Here is a 17,425-nt window from a genome sequence, read left to right on the forward strand (position 1 = left end):
TGATCACCACATACCCAGGACACCATGAGGCGTTGATAGATTTATTAAAACTTACTTTGTATTTGGTAGTCTTAATATTTATATTTACTAATTAAAATTCAAAAAAGGGTCAGAAATTTCTTATGTTGGATGAAGAGGAAGAAGAAAAATGAATTTGAGTTAATGAGTTGGATAGTGAATAGATTTTGGTTCAATTACATGTGGTCCAATAAAAATAATGCCATATATTTAATTAAAAAAATTATATATTTCACATCAACTTCTATTAAAAGGAAGGGCAATTTTAGGCTTGAATGTAACGTTAAGGATATCTTTTATCCAAATAAGTGGAAGAATGGGCAAATTTGATCCAATAGGTAGAAGGAGGGAATTTTTGTGCCATTTCTAATACGTTAAGGTATTTTTGACCCTTTTCCGGTTAAAATTTGAAATGCCTGCAGGCTAGGGAATTCACCACATGCACTAAATGGGGATAGATATGAAGGGGTTGCAAAGATATGGTACAACATTACTGCATGCATGAGTGGGGTTGTCGGATTTGTGCTACCGCAGTCGCGACGTTGCGGTCTGAACAAAAATGTGGGCGAATTTCATTTGACCCAGCTTACGTGCCACCAGGTGATTACCATCAGGGGCCCCAGGTGCCACCTGCTCGTGGTGGAGGTGCCAGGCATAGCCAGTATTTTTGATAGTGGCAGACGCGGATGTAATTGCTGGCTCAGACTAGGTCGGGGGCTCGAAGATGATGGTTGTCTTCGAGTAAATGAGGGTGATGATAGGCCTACCTCTCCGGCCATTCTGTCTATCTCGGCACATCCCATTGATCTATCTACCTCAGCAGTACCACAAATCGTTCGACCTTAGCACGTTTATTTTCAGATCCATCTCATCCTTCCACCCAGTCGAGCTAATATCTATCTTCTCATTCCAGGACACCTACGTGCCTATTCGTTATGCCATTAAAAAAAAAAGGGTCTAACCCTCCTCAGTATCACCTAGTAAGAGGCCATAGATTGGAATAGAAAATTTAGGAAGAATTAGGTTCTTGGGATGTTGTGTACCAAGATGTTTCTGGCACATCCAGTGTTGTAGAGGGCCTATCAGTGCGAGATGTGCAGGGTGGTAGACGACTGAGCTTCAGTGGTGCAGACTGTTTCGTAGGTTATCTAGTTGACACACAGGTTAGTCTTTGATAATTAAATATGTCTTTAAAATATGAATTATTTAATGCAAAATATTTTATTATTTTATATTCTTGCATACATTACCCCAACCATCGGACACTTCTGAGCCAATCGGGAGTTCGGTCCCTTTAGTGATCCCGCTTAGGACCTTATCGACATGCATTTTAGTTTTGTAATAATATTTAATTCATTCAATATCCTCTCAATTTTAGTCTAGAATGTACTTTGTAATGACCCGTTTAGTCATTATAGTGTTTTGACCCATTTAACCTTGTTGACCCTTTCCCCAAGTCCCGTTAGTATGATCTGTGGCTTAATGAAGTCATTGGGTTGGTCTCCGCAAGGTTTGACTGTAAATTGAGTCTTGAGGGAGAAGCTAGTTAAGTTAGCGAGTTAGAGTTGACCACGGTCAACGTCGGGTTAGGATGATCCCGTGTCAATGTTTTGAAGGTTTCAACATGTTAATATGATGATTTTGAACTTGTCCACAAGTTTTGGTGAGGTTCCGAAGAGTTTCGGATGGGTTTGGGTTTTGTCGCGCTCGTATTCGATGTTTTCGCCGGAGGTTTGTGGATTGGAATTGCCTCAGATTGAGCATCCGACCTTTTTTTTGAGTGAGGTCTGAACCATTAGATCCGTATCGAAATTACGAAGCTATAGGAAAAAGAATCGACGCGTTTGGCCTCCGGACGAGGGAGTTATGACCAATTTAGTGCGGACCTGTCCAGCAGGTCTTGGCCGCTATAGCGGTACCGCTGCAGCGGTCTAGAGACTGCCACAGCGGTCAACGAGTCCAGAACCTCTTATTCTAATATCCCAACTTCGAAGATTTATTCCCAAGACCCCAAAGTCAGTTTTCAAGAGAGAAAGAGGCAAAATGCATCCCATTCTTTGGTGGAAACATCTTGGAGGGTAAGTTCCCATCTTTATTGTTCCTTTTTCCTTCTTCTTCAAGTTCCATGATTATTTTAAGAGGTCCATCAATGGTGGGTGAAAATCCTAGAATTAGTAAACCCTTAAATAATTGCTGGATTGTTTATTTTATTGTTGATTAATCATCTAGGAGTATATATTATCACTTTCTAGGAAAGGAATTTGATTTCTTATGGTTGAAATTGCATGTTGAGACTTAGGGTTCTAATAAAAATAGAATCTTTGTTCTAAAATCTGTTGGAAAGGGTAAAATTGATTAGAAACCCTTCAATTGAAGGTTAATGATTGTAGAGATAGAAGTTATGACAAATTCACCATTAAAGGGTGGTTTCATCTATTGAAGAGGGTAGAAGTAAGTGGGTCTTCTTCCCCAAATTATCGTTTTTGTTTGAATACATGGGTTGTTGCTTACTTAGTACCATATTGTTAGACTTTGACCATTATGAGGCGCTTCAGAAATAGAAGGCTCGTGTGGAGTAGTTCGTGGCTCCTGTTCTGCATTCCAAGTAGGTTACAGCTTACTTTAGTTAGACTTTGATTAGCGAAACATATGTATTGTATAGAATTGACGAGAGAAATCATGATTAGGTCTTCGGACATGGTGTTTTGGTTGGATATTAGCTAGGTTGGTATGACTTCTGATTTTGTGGGCTCGTCACCGTTACTTTATGTACTGAAACATCAGGTGTAGTTGTATTCATACTGTGGCGATTCGGGATGGATTTCTATTCAGTTGATTGTTGTTGATGGTGGCTTGTTGCCCTATTATTGTTATTAGACTTATTGCCTAAATTGTCGTATGGTACCCAGTTCTCTTTTATTGTGACATATATTATCAGAGAAAGGAAGAATAATGAGTTTAGGCTTGAATTGTGATATAAACTTATGATAGTACGTAGATGAAAACTTGATGTATGATTGATGTTGATGATAATATATAGAAAAGTGGAGCTTATTGGTGATACAAGACTTAGTTGTTACGCGTACTTGCTACATGTGGAAGTAAAGAGGGACATAGACTATTATTTTGGTTGAGATGATTGTATGATTTATTTTGGTTGAGATGATTGTATGATTCATTTCATGGCTGAGTTGATCCAAGTCTTGATATGACTTGTGGCTTTGTGACGTTCACCTTCACTGTTGCTTTATTGGCTTGTATTGGTTTACCACGTTTACACTCATTTATGCATTCATACACTCATGCACGATGGAAATGGTTTGGAAGGCTTGTGGCATGATGCCTTGTGTTTGACATTGATATTGCTGATTGTTCATAGTCCATACATACTAATGAACTGAAATACATTGAGACATACATTGTGATGTGAAATTGTGCAGAAGTTAATATGATCTTCTTGATGAACTTGTGATGCAAATTGAAGACAATTGTGGTGAGAAGCTAATATGATCTTCTCGATGAAAATAATATACTACTTGATAATTGCTCATTAAGAGGGATGTAACAGTGTTTCTTGTATAATCGAGTGGCTCCGGGTCCGAGGCTCTTTCCGGAACGGAGGGTGTATAAGCTCGAGTCCGAGGTAAATTTCGGGCGGAGGGCAATAAGTGACTCGGGTCCGAGGAGTGTTCCGGAACGAGTGATACATGATGTGGATCCGTGACCAAGGTTCTTTCCGGGGTGGAGGATTTATGGCTCGAGTCCGAGGAGTGTTCCGGAACGGGTGATACATGGACACTATGGGTCCCCTGCAGGTCATGACTACTGAGCTATGACATCAGTAGCATGTGTGTACAGTGTGTATTTGGCCAGGGCATTGCATTGCACGTCATCATATTTTGCATTGCACATCATTATGTTTTATTCTACATTATTATATGGCTCGTTGTTTCTGATTTTGGTATGTTTGCTGAAACGGCTGTTGTGGTATTGATATGATCATTGACTGAGTTAAATTGTGGATTAGTGACTCTACCTAGGAAAGGAACTTGGACTTGTGATTATCAGGTGAGGTTATTGAAATTTGACAGACTTGTGGTTTAGAAGCTTCATCTTAGGTTGTGACTCTGTTATGGGATATTCTGTGGCTTGGATTTGAGTATTAAGTGCCTATCTGTTTATCTTGTTGATTTTATGCTTATATACGTGAACTAATCTTAGTCGGCCTATGATGCTTACCGGTACATAGTGTTTGTACTTTATACTACCTTCTTGCACCCTTTTGAGTGCGGATTGTGTTCCGAGATTTCATCCAGATTACATCTCTAGCTTGAATCTAGTTTGCTCGATCAAATCCGAGGGTGAGCTTCTATCCATGCCATGCCACCTGAAGATCTCTCTGTCCAGATGTCTATTTTTATTCCAGACATTCTTTGTTATTATATTTGAGATATACTTCATTTTTTAGACATTGAAAGTTAGAGTCCTTGTACGATGACTTTCAGATCTTGGGGGTGTAATAGTTAGACTTCTGCACTTATATTATCTATTAATTATGAATTGTTTATTTATTTATTCATTCACATGATCATTGATTGTTTAAGTATAAATGATTAAAGAAGTTAAAATTGGCTAATGATTAATGGGTTAACGGATAAGTGTTCGCCTACTAGTGATAATAAGGTAGGTGCCCGCACGATCGGTAATTAGGGTCGTGACATACTTATTTTTAACTTAAATTTTGTAGATTCCTTAGGGACATGCGACAGAGTCTATAAATTTTGATACCCACCAGCTGGTACTTCTTAGCCATCCAAGAGTCCGGTTGCTCAGGACCTCACTCAAGATTCCGCTCCTAGCACCCCGTCGAGACACAAGTTAGATTTTATATAATATTTAATTCCTTCAAAATCTTTTCAATATTAGTTTAAATTAGTACCTATTTTTTATATAATTTTGTAGCTTCCTTCAGCGCATGATGGCTCTTCTACAGATAAGCTCTGGTTGATAATCCTTACGATGTAGATGATCCAGATGGTGTCAATGTTGCCCTTGATTGCGATGATGTCGATACATATATTGTGGCAGTGTCACAGACTCCCAAGAAGTCTACTGCACTCAATGCAAGAAAGAGGAGAAAGGGATGTGCTCAGACCAAGATCATGGCTTAGGGCATCCTGCCATTAAGAGGAGGTTGGATGGAGATGACCCTGGCCAGGACCACGATGGCGTGGGTGGTGGGGATGGTATGATCCTTAGGCCGACAAGTAGGCTAAGGCATGAGGGTTGTGGCATAAATTGATGTTTTTTTATAGATTAAACTAATTTGCATATTTTAAGTAAATAATATATTTTTTATACTTGTTTTTTAATGATGAATATTACATAAACTTTTATTATCAGTTTATTTTTACTTACTTGCAATTATACATGACATCTTCGCATATAAAATTAACAGTGAAAAATAAAAATCGTTAATAAATGAAGTATACAATCGCCAACAAATACGCAAAACATATGAGATACACATTACTTGAAGTCAAAATATGTGTTATGGACTTTCCAAAAAAAAAAAAAGGGGGGCTAACGAGGGTTAACTTAGGATGCTGGGCAAGTTCACAATTAACTAATTAATAATTTACTGATTGGCAAAAAAATATAACAGAAATAAAAAGATTAATGGCAGTGAAGTGAAAAAATGCAAGACTTAAACCGAAAACAATTCAAAAAATAGACTAATGGCTGGAGTTAACTTGCGGACGTTTTATAGCGCTTAAATTTCATGCGCTACCTTGTTACTCTTTTTTTTGTAGTCCCGATACTTTTGAAACAAAAACACCTCATCCCACTTACTTATTTAGTACCAAAGACCTCTCCCAACTTATTCTTCATCCCCTTTTTCTTTGATCTTTGTATTGATTTTTTTAACTTTATCCTTCTTTTTAGCTTCGTACTTATCCAATCCTTTGTATAAATTTGACCTTTGTATATAATAACTCATTCATCAGCGGAACATCTCTCCGGTGCAAGCCCATTGCAAAAGTTGGACACAAATTAGCGAGTAATATTTCTTCTTTCATTTTGATCTGGGATTTCGTTTTTAAGTTTGAAATTTGATGTTTTTAATATTTTAATTGATCTTTCTATTTGATTATAAAATGAGTTTTGCTTTGGTTTGGCCCAGTTTGAAGTTTCGTGACGCCGTCGGAGATGGTGGTGCCGACACATCAGTTGCGCCCTCTAAAATTTCTTCAGCAACGAATGTGAGAGGCATCAGACCATCAACTGCTAAAGTAGGGAACTACTTTCTTATAGCTCAATGATACCTGAATTTGCTAGATTCTCTATCTGGTTATGCATCTCCTTCTTTTTGGAAGAAGAGACTACAATGAACATCGAAGATATCAAGTGTTTGGTTTGGGTGTTGATGTTATATATATTATTTTTCTTCTTGTATGTTGTTTTTGTTATTTTGACATGACATTGTTAATTTTTAGGGGTCACATAGTGTAGTGAGCGAGAAATGAAACAATATTTTGTGCAATTTGTTCTGACTAGGTACTCGCAGGAAATGCAAAGAAAATATTTGAAATTTTAGAGTTTGTTTTAGATATAATTGTTATTAATTCTGTAGTGCAAAAAATACTTTGAAACAGTAACTTAGAATAATTCCTGAAACAGAAAATAGAATTTGTCCAATTTCTGCAAAACTGTAGAAAACGAAATTAATAGAAACTGAAAAATAATATGAACAAAGATGTTAAATTATATGGAAAATCAAATCGAGCCCACTGAATTCACAGTGTGTACTTAAGGGAATTATTCCCCTCAATATACCCAAGGTATTGGAATCTTTCCCCTCAGGATAGAACGATTTACTCACCAAAATAGCGGTACAACTCTGATGACGACGAACCACTCGAAGGTAGTATATCACACGAGAGTTTTTAAGAAGTGCAGACAAAGAAGAAGAAGAATATCAGAAAATTTCGTAAGTAAAAATTCTGAGGATCAACGAAAATATATAGCCATTGAAGCACTGTTTGGGAAAAGGTTTGCAACTTTTCAGAAAAGGCTTGCAACCTTTCAGAAAATTACAGTGTAAAAAACGGAGGGAAATTTTAAATTAATCCAGGAAAGAAATGGGTCGCGGGTCAGACACACGGATCCGGGTCTACTAACGGGTCATGATCTGGATATTTTAATTAATTAAATAAATAATAATTAATTAAATAATCAAAATTAAAGAAAATTTGGTCCAAAAAGATTATCAATCAAATCATTTGACCAAATCTGAATCCAAAGCTGAGCGACGACGACGGCGCGAGGGGAAACCCTCTTCTTAACCCTTTAGCAACAAGAAGGAATGCTTCTACTTTTAAGTAGGAGAACTTTTCTTTCCACCACCTATGAATAGGGCTGTTCAAAATCGAACCATTACCGATAACCCAACCGCAAAATTGGCTTATTGGTATTGGGTTATGGAGTTAACGATTGGTGAACGGATTAAAATTTTATAGTTAACGGCTTATCGGTGTGGGGGACGGATTACTCAATTTCCTTATCGGGTAAACCGTTAACCCGTTAATAATTATCATATCTACATTTTTACTCCTAGATATACAAAATACGTATTGTAATTTGTGACTGGAAGTTGTGATTATTGTAACTTATTCCAAGAATGTGATGCTCTACTGAGAATATGAGGTCTTGCAGAACTAGAAGTTGTGATTTTGTTAGTTGTTCCAAAGGTCCAAGTAGTCCACCTCTTAGCCTGATTTGGATTAAATGGTTTCCATGTCTTAGCCATCTGTTTCATTTGTCCTTATTAATTAATTGTTGTGTTCCCTTAATATTGTTTGGATAAATATGCTAATTGGTTAGTTGATAATTGCTGCACCGTGGAATTTGAATCTGTTCCATAAGGAATTTGAAGAACTCAAAATCACTGTGGAAGTTCGATTACATGTGATTTTAATTCACTTTCTCTTAGATTTAGCTGATACACCGCCCGATAACGGTCCGATAATTGCTAATCCGATACCGAACCAACCGATATCTTATTGGTTGGCTACCGGATTAGTACAATTAAAAGCCGAAAACCGATAAGCCGAACCGTTAAGCGTAATTATCTGCCCGACCCGCCCGATATGTAGCCCTACCTATGAGGGACAAATGCTTATTTCATAAAGCAAGAGGGAACAACTCATTTTCCCTCCACTTCTTTTGAAAGGTAAAGTTAAGACTTACGCTCAAAACTGACGCTGAGACACAAGTTGTTTGCCATGTCAGACACATACGTTTAACAGACATATCGGCGACAAGATCAAATGTCTAACTAATCACTCCATAATTTTATAAGGTCATCTTACAAAACATGCCAAATTTTGAGATTATCCAGATAATTAACCTTTATCTTATATGCTTTTTATACCTAGAATTTTCTTTGACCCTTTCTAGCATACATATAAAGTCTAACAAAGATGACAAATACTATGGCCAAACTAATAGCTTTGTTGCGTTGATTGCGAATTGCGACGGAAAATAATCTCACTCTTCCCTTGAAATTATTATTAATTCAAAGGACTTGATAAATCTTATTTCCCCTAACAATTAAATTTCACTATTATTAATGACGCAGGTCGTCGTTGAACCAATTAGGAGATCAAACTCTCAAGTATAGTTACACAGAGCAGAAAAAAGGGTTGTGGATCTATCAGCTGATGAAACGACGAGGAAAATGAAGTTAAGTATTTCTTTAATATGTTCCCTATCATTATCAAGGATTTGACAAGAAGGGGAATGATTCGGCCCAAACACACCTCAAAGATGGTGACACTAAGGAGAAATTGAAATCAATCACTGTTAAAGCACTTAGCTCACCCCACTAGTTGAGCCGCCTTCTGTCATATTTGAAAGATTAAGATTAGCAAGGATTTTATAACCAATACAAGTCGATCCCTCAGCACATTTCCCACCATATGTTGATTCATCCAAACGTTGCTTATAATCGGGTGAGATAGGCCATACCACAAATGATGAACGTTGGAGTTTAAAATAAGAAATTCTGGATTTGTTGAACGATGGTCGGGTAACTCAGGTTCTAGGGCCTCACACTTAATTAGTATCGTATTGAGATCCATCCGTCATTCTAATATCAAAGCTCACCTTATTTATCAATCCCAATCACCCTTATTCTCGAGCGCCTGTTGTACCTCAGTCACAGGTTCATAGTTATTGAAGAATCGTGTACAAATCTCTTTAGAAGGTTGATGACTGCCGAAATGATACACAGGAATCCTAGATCACAAAGGGGATTGGATATCACAAATCATGTCCTTACCATCGGGGGTGTTAGGACACAACATGGAGAAATTTCGCACTTTCAAAATCAAAGTTGAAAATTTGATTGAGTGGGGAAAAATCAAGGTTGAGATCCTTACAACCAATCAAGTAGAGGCACAAGATCAGACAGAACAAGCACCAAAGAAGGTCACTAAACTTGCAGAAGAACCTCCATGATCAAAGAACTTGATTTTGAGTAGTATTATGTCTAAGAGCAACTAATAATATTTTGCAATCTGAACTATTCAATCTTCGAATGTTGTTTTTTTTTTTTTTATATGTATCAGAACTATTCTTGGCCTGATCTCCTTGGCGGGGTATGTAGGCAGTCCACATAGGGCCCAATCACATTAGAGTAGAAATTTCAAAAACTGTTTGAATGTGGTCCAGTAGTCGATCGTTGATTTCAGTTTCGTTCCGATCATGAGTAGTTGAGGTGAGCCACCACTAGTCTATGAAGGCCTTAACTACATTATACTATATTTATAATGTTTATGTATTTGTACAATGCCCTAACATATATACTATTATTCCAGAGTTGCTTATGATATTGTACTATCTTTTGTGTAAACTATGGTTTATGTATTGAACTTGTACTTTCACTTTTCTTCAGCATTTATGTGATGAAACAGTTTTATGGTGATACCTTTTCATCTCAGTTGTTGTCTAGCATGCTAGTACAGAGCATATTCTAGGCGAAGGTAGTGGCTTGTTGGGTGCCCTATCACGGCTAATGTTTCAAATTTGGGTCATTACAAACATAGTTTATGTGATCATTTGGGTAGGTACAATTTGAATAGGATTCAAAAAAGGCCTTTTTAATCCCTTTGTTATCTAAATCTTATTTAGTATTGTGTTGGATCCTATTAGTGTCTGAGTTGGTCTATGAAAGTTTTTGTCCTTGAGTTATTCTTTCCTCTGTTGGCTCCTTTACCCCTAACCATAGTTGTCAACCTTTCTCCTCAACGTTCTTCTCAATTTTCATGTTTGTAGGAGTTTGAGCTTTGTTCTCGTTGGCAGTATCTTTACTTCCTTCTACTTGCATTGCATTATCAGTAATCCTTGTCTCCTTCTAACTTTCTTTTGTATTTTCAAAGCCCTTTACCCTACTTTCTGGATTGTTCAAGTCTTTTCTCAATTCAAGCCGCAACATCCTACATTTAAAATCACCGGGCTCTTGTTTTTGCAATGATGACATTATTATGGGATACACACATACTCAAGTTATTTTCTTAATATTCTTTTTGAACTCTACCACATTTGTGATTTCTATTTGAGCCTTACTTATATAGAGACTTTGTAATGTCAATTTCCACATAACTTTTTGCAGTAGTAGGTCTGGATTTTGACATAGTTGCTTTACCAGTGATAATAGGGATGCCAATTGTCTTAATTATGCGGCATACTGCCTCCCATCTAAATAATGCCACGGGAGATCAGGAAGGTTAATTACCGAGGCCAGTGTAGTTTCTTTCTGCGATTTAAAATTCGTGCCACTTCAAAAGCTTCATTTGCATGTCACAAATAAGGAGAAAAAATCTTCCATACACAGTTCGATGATCCACTTCCACCTCAAAATCGATGAATCATGATGCAAATTGTAAGCTTCAATTGTAACTGATCCTTTAAGTTTCAACAACCTCGTGAAATCAAATGAACCATTCAATTGAAGGTCTGATTCTGGAGAATTTTCCGATCACAGGTAAACGACAAGTTTCACAAGAAGTTCATTGCTTCCTTTGTGAAGGCGACAACATGTTATCTCATAACTATCTCAAAGGGTCTATGCATTAGTTTGACCTTCTTCCTACTTCCAACAGATGTTAGATTCATGATAACTGCTATCAAATTTCTCGAGTTATCCCCCATTGGGGATTTTTAAAATTTTTGCCCAATTTCACCCCTATCGACGGGGAGATTTTTGTCACACCCCGACTTTTGATAGGGCATGATGGGCACCCGATCCTTACTTATGGCCGGGCGAACCCGCTGGTTCTCGTTATACTCATAATCTTACTGGACTCTTAAATTATGAAATGAGTGCATAATGAAAGCTTTTCAAAAAACATGCTTTTCGTCTTTCTCAAATCAAGTAAAATCTGTAATCATATGAAATTTGTAACATAATGCATAATGATACATCGACTTACTGCATTACACAAGACCGACATGTTATACACGTGACTCTCGTCCGCAAAGTCTCTAACATAAATCAAGATACCATAACATAGATACTCGACTCGCAACACCCTAAAGGAAACGGAGCTCGCTAATCCAATGAAACATCTTCTACTAATATCTCTACCATCCGTATACACCGCGCGCCATGAAACGCGGCGTCCATAAGAGAAGGGACGCGCACGAATAATGTACCGAGTATGTAAGGCATGAATAACAACATAATATAGATATGGAAGGTAACATGGAATAAAAGAGATAACCTGTACATCTGGATGCCCCATAAGGCGGATGTCATGCATGCTTAGCCTTTAAAAAAAAACTTTTTCTTATATACATATATATAATATCATCATCATAACATACCCGGCCTTTTTAGGACTCGGTGTAACGTACCCGGCCCTTTCGGGACTCGGTGTGTAACGTACCCGGCCCTTTCGGGACTCGGTGTGTAACGTACCCTACTTTCGGGACTCGGTGTATAATACCAACTCGATCGTTGGTTGCACAATAGGTGCCGTACCCGGCCGACTATAGCGCGGCTCGGTGTGAGAATATACATACATATATATAAAGCATGCATGAGAGCCAATCAAAGCCACAACTATATCGGAGTGATGTAAGGTCGTAGCCTCCGATTATATTATGGATCAATCATTATCGTTTATCCCACCTTGAAGGAACAATTATTATAAGGTGAGATCAACAACAATGAATAAAATCGAGACAATCATGAAATAAGCTCAATAATCTCATAATAGTATTAACATCATAAGCTTTGGAATTTCTAGAATTAAAATCATCATCATCATAATCATCCTAGAAACATTCTCATCTTTAACATCGTCATTCATATTGTAAAAACATGTCCGTTGTTGTTGTCATAAAAGCTTATAGAATCATAAATCTTTGACTCGGAAAATAGGGACATTTTGGAAAATATTTATGAATTATCAAGAAAGAAGTCATGCCTTTGAATCATGAACTCTATGAATCACGAATTTTTAGCTTTTGAGAATAAGAATATTCTTGGAAAACATTTATGGTTTCACATAAAGGGATCATGGGACATTTGGAAAACACCTATTGGATTCATAAGAAAGGAATCATGCCTTTAGAAGAAAGGGACTAGCCTTAACATACCTTTGGAGCTTTCTCTCCGACTTTCCAACTTGCTTCCTGTCGCGCAATTTATTTAGGATCGTTCGTTGTCTCATAATCTACATAGGCAACCATTCGTATTATCATTAGGCGCATTGTCACACTCTTATCTTAAGTCTCTAAATAAATTCCTTTTAAGGTCTGTCCAAATCGGGACGATCTCCCTATTTATATGCCTAGCCCGAATTCTCAATACCAACAATCAATAACTAATAACCACAACAGAAACAACAACAACCTCATTACTACCAAAATATTCCATCAAATACTCCACATGATATTTCCTCCAACTCCTCCACAAACGAATTCGCTACATAATTATTCCATAAATTTATCTCCGTAAATAAGCCTTAAATAATACCAAAAGAGAAAGATTCATACCTTACTTCCGCTAATACCGCGATATCTCCAATACTTGCCTTACTCCCAAGCCACAAATTCACCGCAACACAATATTATAATCGTAATTATACGTCGGCGGAACCCGAATCCGGAGATTTTTACTTAACTCGCGTTGAAATTTAATGGAGGGAAGGTTGGAGAACTCTCTAGAATTTTTGGGAAATTTTTTTTGGGGTGATTTCTTGGCTGAAAATGAGGGGTTAAACCCCTTTATATAGTTGCTCCAAAGTGGCGCCGTAGCAAGATCGTTCACCGCCTTATCGTAGCAAAAGATGCTCATCATCGAAATTATTTCGAGACCTAAAACTTTTATACACCGATCTCTTTATTTGCATACTTGGATATGTCCAAAACTCCATACAAACAGATAACTTATTCAACATCCCAAACTTAGCAAAACTTTTTTTTTTTTTCCGATTCGTTTAACCTCCAACCTTCGCGGCACTTACTTATCACTTGTTGAACATAACATAACCACTTATAACTTCAAACATAATCCTGTCCTTTGAGCTTATGTGACTAACCTATGATGCAACTTAACGCATGAAAATACGGGATGTAACAATTTTTGTGCGTGCTCGTTGAAAAGAGAAGGAAGGCTTGAGTAAGAGATATTTGGGGGTTCTAGTCGAAATGGTGGTGATCATATAGGTTGAGCAAAGAGATCAACCGTGTGCATTTTGCTCACAAAAGTAGCTATTAAGAGATGTTGATAAAAGTATTAGAAAAGGTAAGAAAAGGTAGAGTTAGAGGGGAAAATAGGCATTGCATAGAATAGGAGGGGGATAACGTTTATTACTCAAAGTTGGAGGAGATATTTGATTTTTAAAGCAAGTTGGAGGGGAAAATAATTTTCACCCTTTCCTCTAAAGAAATTTTCAAATAACACTTGATTTTCAATAAATTTTTTGTTCGGAAGATAATTATGATTTTTTTCTTTTTTCTTTTCTGGAGACAAGTGTACCTGTAGATATATGAGAGGGGGCTTTGATGAAAATCAAACCTTGTATCGGAGTAATTTTAGGTATAGTATGATTTACTGTACTTTAATCCATATGCAATACTTGTTTGTTACATGAGGAATTTGTTTTCTCGAATGGACTTGAAAATGTGTTTCCTACAATGGCATGATTGTAATTGCTGACAAAATAATTAATTCTCCGTGTATTAACTATTTATTGAAAATTATCAAAATTATCAAGAATTTATTAACTTACCCACTAATCTCTCTACCTCTCTTTCCACTTTTGTCCTAAGAGGAAGCTCAGGAGTTATATCCACCTTTTATTTCAAGCCTTTGGATGAGAAGCTCTAAAATCAACGGTTGACATGGACTCAAGCTATTCCAGGGCTCACTATAAGCTCTTTGTCTAGCACTTGTTATGGCCATCTTTCCTAAACCAAGAAAAGAATTGAAACAATTTTGCTTCTTCACAAAGAAATTTCTTAGCTTAAATTAAGTTCATTTCCTCTTCTTACACTTGCTTCCCATGGAAGGTGGAGAAGGAGATGGAAGTGCTTATCAACCATATCAAAATTTACCAAATAACCTTTCTATTTTTCAACAAGGTTCTCCACTAACAACCATTAATAGCTTCTTAGGGAGTCACCAAAACCAGTTCTCTTCCCAACAATGTTCAAACAATAACTATAACATTTTTACTCAAGGTGGTGCTTTCTATGATTTTTCTTCTTATAGCAACAATGCAAGTGGCAGTAGTAGCCAAGCAAATGGGATTTCTTGGACAAAGTTTTCAGAGCCAAGCTTAATGGATAGCATTCTCTTTAATGGACAAAATGTTGTTCACTCGAATAATCAAGAGAATGGCATGGCACAGGAGATGCTACCATCTCCAAAGAATTTTAAAGAGACCGGAAAAAAAGCAAAAGAAGGGACTTCTTCTTCTACTGTGCTAGTCAAGGGCCAGTGGACGGAAGAAGAAGATAGGTGACGATGACATAAATAAATTCATCTCTAGTCCAAAGCAACAAACGACAAAAAGAATATTTTTTATCTTTCTGTTTGTGTTATGTCCAAAAGTTCATTTACATTTTCATGATTTTTTTTTATCTTACCCATAATTAGAAGAAATAGTTTAAACTGAACTTTTTGTCTAACACTTTATTTTGTGGATTATGAAGGACATTGGTGAAATTGGTAAAGCAGTTTGGTATGAGGAGATGGGCTCAGATAGCTGAGAATATGGCTGGCAGGGCAGGAAAACAGTGTCGCGAGAGATGGCATAACCATTTGCGTCCAGATATCAAGGTTTTCTTATTTTTCCTCTTTTTTTCTTAAAAATAATTCTCTAAACACTTCCCGGACTACTCTAAAAGTGATTTTTCATCTTTTTATATCCCTTGGCTTCTTAACAAATAGAAGTGTTCAATTCCAAACTTATACCTGCAGAGGTAATCTTAGGACATCTATTTTTATAATCACTAAGATTTACTCTATCTATTATCCTTTGACTATCCAACCACAAGAATTTTGAAAAAAATTCAAAATATTTGCTTTCTTTTACCGGTCTCGGGAAAAGTTCATATTTGGACAGAATTTATTTTTTTGGAGAGAGATGTTTTTCGTGTTGCACCTTAATTATCTTTATTTTCTTTTATCACAAGATTTTTCTTCAAGAAAGTGTCTAGGGTTTGTACTTTTAGTATGTGCATCTTCACATGTTAATTTAGAATATATACTAATAAATAGCACACTTTGCTTCTTGCACTGATTTTCAGCCTCTATTTTCATGTGATTGTAGAAAAAAAAATTACGACAAAAAGCATCAAATTTTGTTATAAAAGTTATGCCACCTCACTGGAAAAGTTATTAATTAGATTTTTTGTGATTTATGAACACATTTTTTTCCTCGTCTCATTTGTCTTTTACATTCTCATATTATTTTTTTGGATTTCTTTATTGATGCACTTGTTTCAGAAAGACGCATGGAGTGAAGAAGAAGAATTGATGTTAGTGGAAGCACATAAGCAAATTGGAAACAAATGGGCAGAGATTGCTAAAAGAATTCCTGGAAGGACAGAGAACGCAATTAAGAATCACTGGAATGCCACTAAAAGAAGGCAAAACTCGAGGAGGAACAAGTTCAAGAAACAAGAAAAAGACTGCCAAAATGAGTCCAAATATCGATCCAATATTCTCCAAGATTATATTAGAAGCAAGTACTTCAGTGATGGTTCTCCTCCTCCTACCAACACCATAACTCCAAGTACCAGTGCTAACATGACAAATGCAACTCCACCCTATTCTGATGATGATGATTCTCCATCTTTGCTCACTAGTCAAACATATGATGAAGAAATGAAATTCATGGAAAAGTTATTTGGAAAAAATTCATTGGTGGAAAACAATGGTAAAGTCCCAGAAGCATTTGATAATTATTCATCATCAAGCTCATTTGGCTTCAACTCCTTTGGATTTAATAATTCAAAGAATGATAATCAGATGGTTAGCGATAATGGTCAAGATGGACGCAATTTGTATCTTGCCTCCGAGCCAAATATGCATATGGCTGTTCATGATCATCAGTCTCAACAATCTTATAATTCCAACCATTTTTCAGATCTTTATCTTTCCTATCTCATGGATCATTCTACTTCACCTAATTCTTTTCCCAATGCTGAGAGTCTTATGAATTCGGGGATGCTGATGAATCAAGGTTCCTCGTCATTGGGAGGAGACAAGGAAGTTGATTTAATGGAGATGGTTTCATCTTCTTTCTACCGTCAAAACACCTCTAATAACACATTCTTTTAGTGTGTAATTGTCATGTCAGTGTTTTCTAACTATGGCAAACGTTTCTTGTTTTGGCTATCGAACGAGGATCATGTGTTACTAGCTAATCAGTTGTTAGTTTTCAGTTTTTAGTTTCTTGAATTGCTATAATTCTTAAATGACTGTGTTTTCCATTTCCTTTATTTTTATCTTCGGTCTATATACTATAGCTGCTATATGTCGGTTCCCTTTTAGATTATGTTATTATTGATGATAACTTTGTCGGTTTTCAGTTGAGAGTGAAGTGAAACAAAAGAACAACTCATCTGGCTATTTATCCCTATATCATGCTATGCTGTTTCCTGCATGTGTTTGAAATACTGTCGTACGCGATGAATACTTATATTATGAGGTTTTGATAACAAATGCTTCTGATTCATTTTATAATTCATCGTAGTCAGTGCATGATGTCACTTCGTACTTGAACTTAGAATCCTAATTTAGAGGCATATATGTGGAGATTTCTCTCTTCCCATCAATGGATTAAAAGAAGGAAATGATTTTGCAATGAGAAAGTTGGTTAACTGA

At 36.6% G+C, this 17,425-nt stretch overlaps 1 protein-coding gene across 1 annotated transcript; it reads left to right on the forward strand.

The window, feature by feature from the left end:
• Positions 1–14,486: 14,486 nt before the first annotated feature.
• Positions 14,487–16,958, forward strand: LOC132037889 (transcription factor MYB119-like). Its single transcript, XM_059428529.1, has 3 exons — positions 14,487–15,052; positions 15,247–15,373; positions 16,043–16,958. Exons 1-3 carry the CDS (start codon positions 14,595–14,597, stop codon positions 16,877–16,879), a joined length of 1,422 nt encoding a protein of 473 aa, XP_059284512.1. The 5' UTR covers positions 14,487–14,594; the 3' UTR covers positions 16,880–16,958.
• The last annotated feature ends 467 nt before the right edge of the window (positions 16,959–17,425 follow it).

Source organism: Lycium ferocissimum, chromosome 11, assembly GCF_029784015.1.
Source record: "Lycium ferocissimum isolate CSIRO_LF1 chromosome 11, AGI_CSIRO_Lferr_CH_V1, whole genome shotgun sequence".
Classification (NCBI taxonomy): Eukaryota; Viridiplantae; Streptophyta; class Magnoliopsida; order Solanales; family Solanaceae; genus Lycium; species Lycium ferocissimum.

Excerpts from the sequence above, each read along its gene's own strand:
- LOC132037889 (XM_059428529.1), top strand. The coding sequence starts at position 14,595 with ATGGAAGGTGGAGAAGGAGATGGAAGTGCTTATCAACCATATCAAAAT. Across the intron at positions 15,053-15,246 it reads TGGACGGAAGAAGAAGATAG|GACATTGGTGAAATTGGTAA; the intron begins GTGACGATGACA and ends TGGATTATGAAG. Across the intron at positions 15,374-16,042 it reads ATTTGCGTCCAGATATCAAG|AAAGACGCATGGAGTGAAGA; the intron begins GTTTTCTTATTT and ends CACTTGTTTCAG.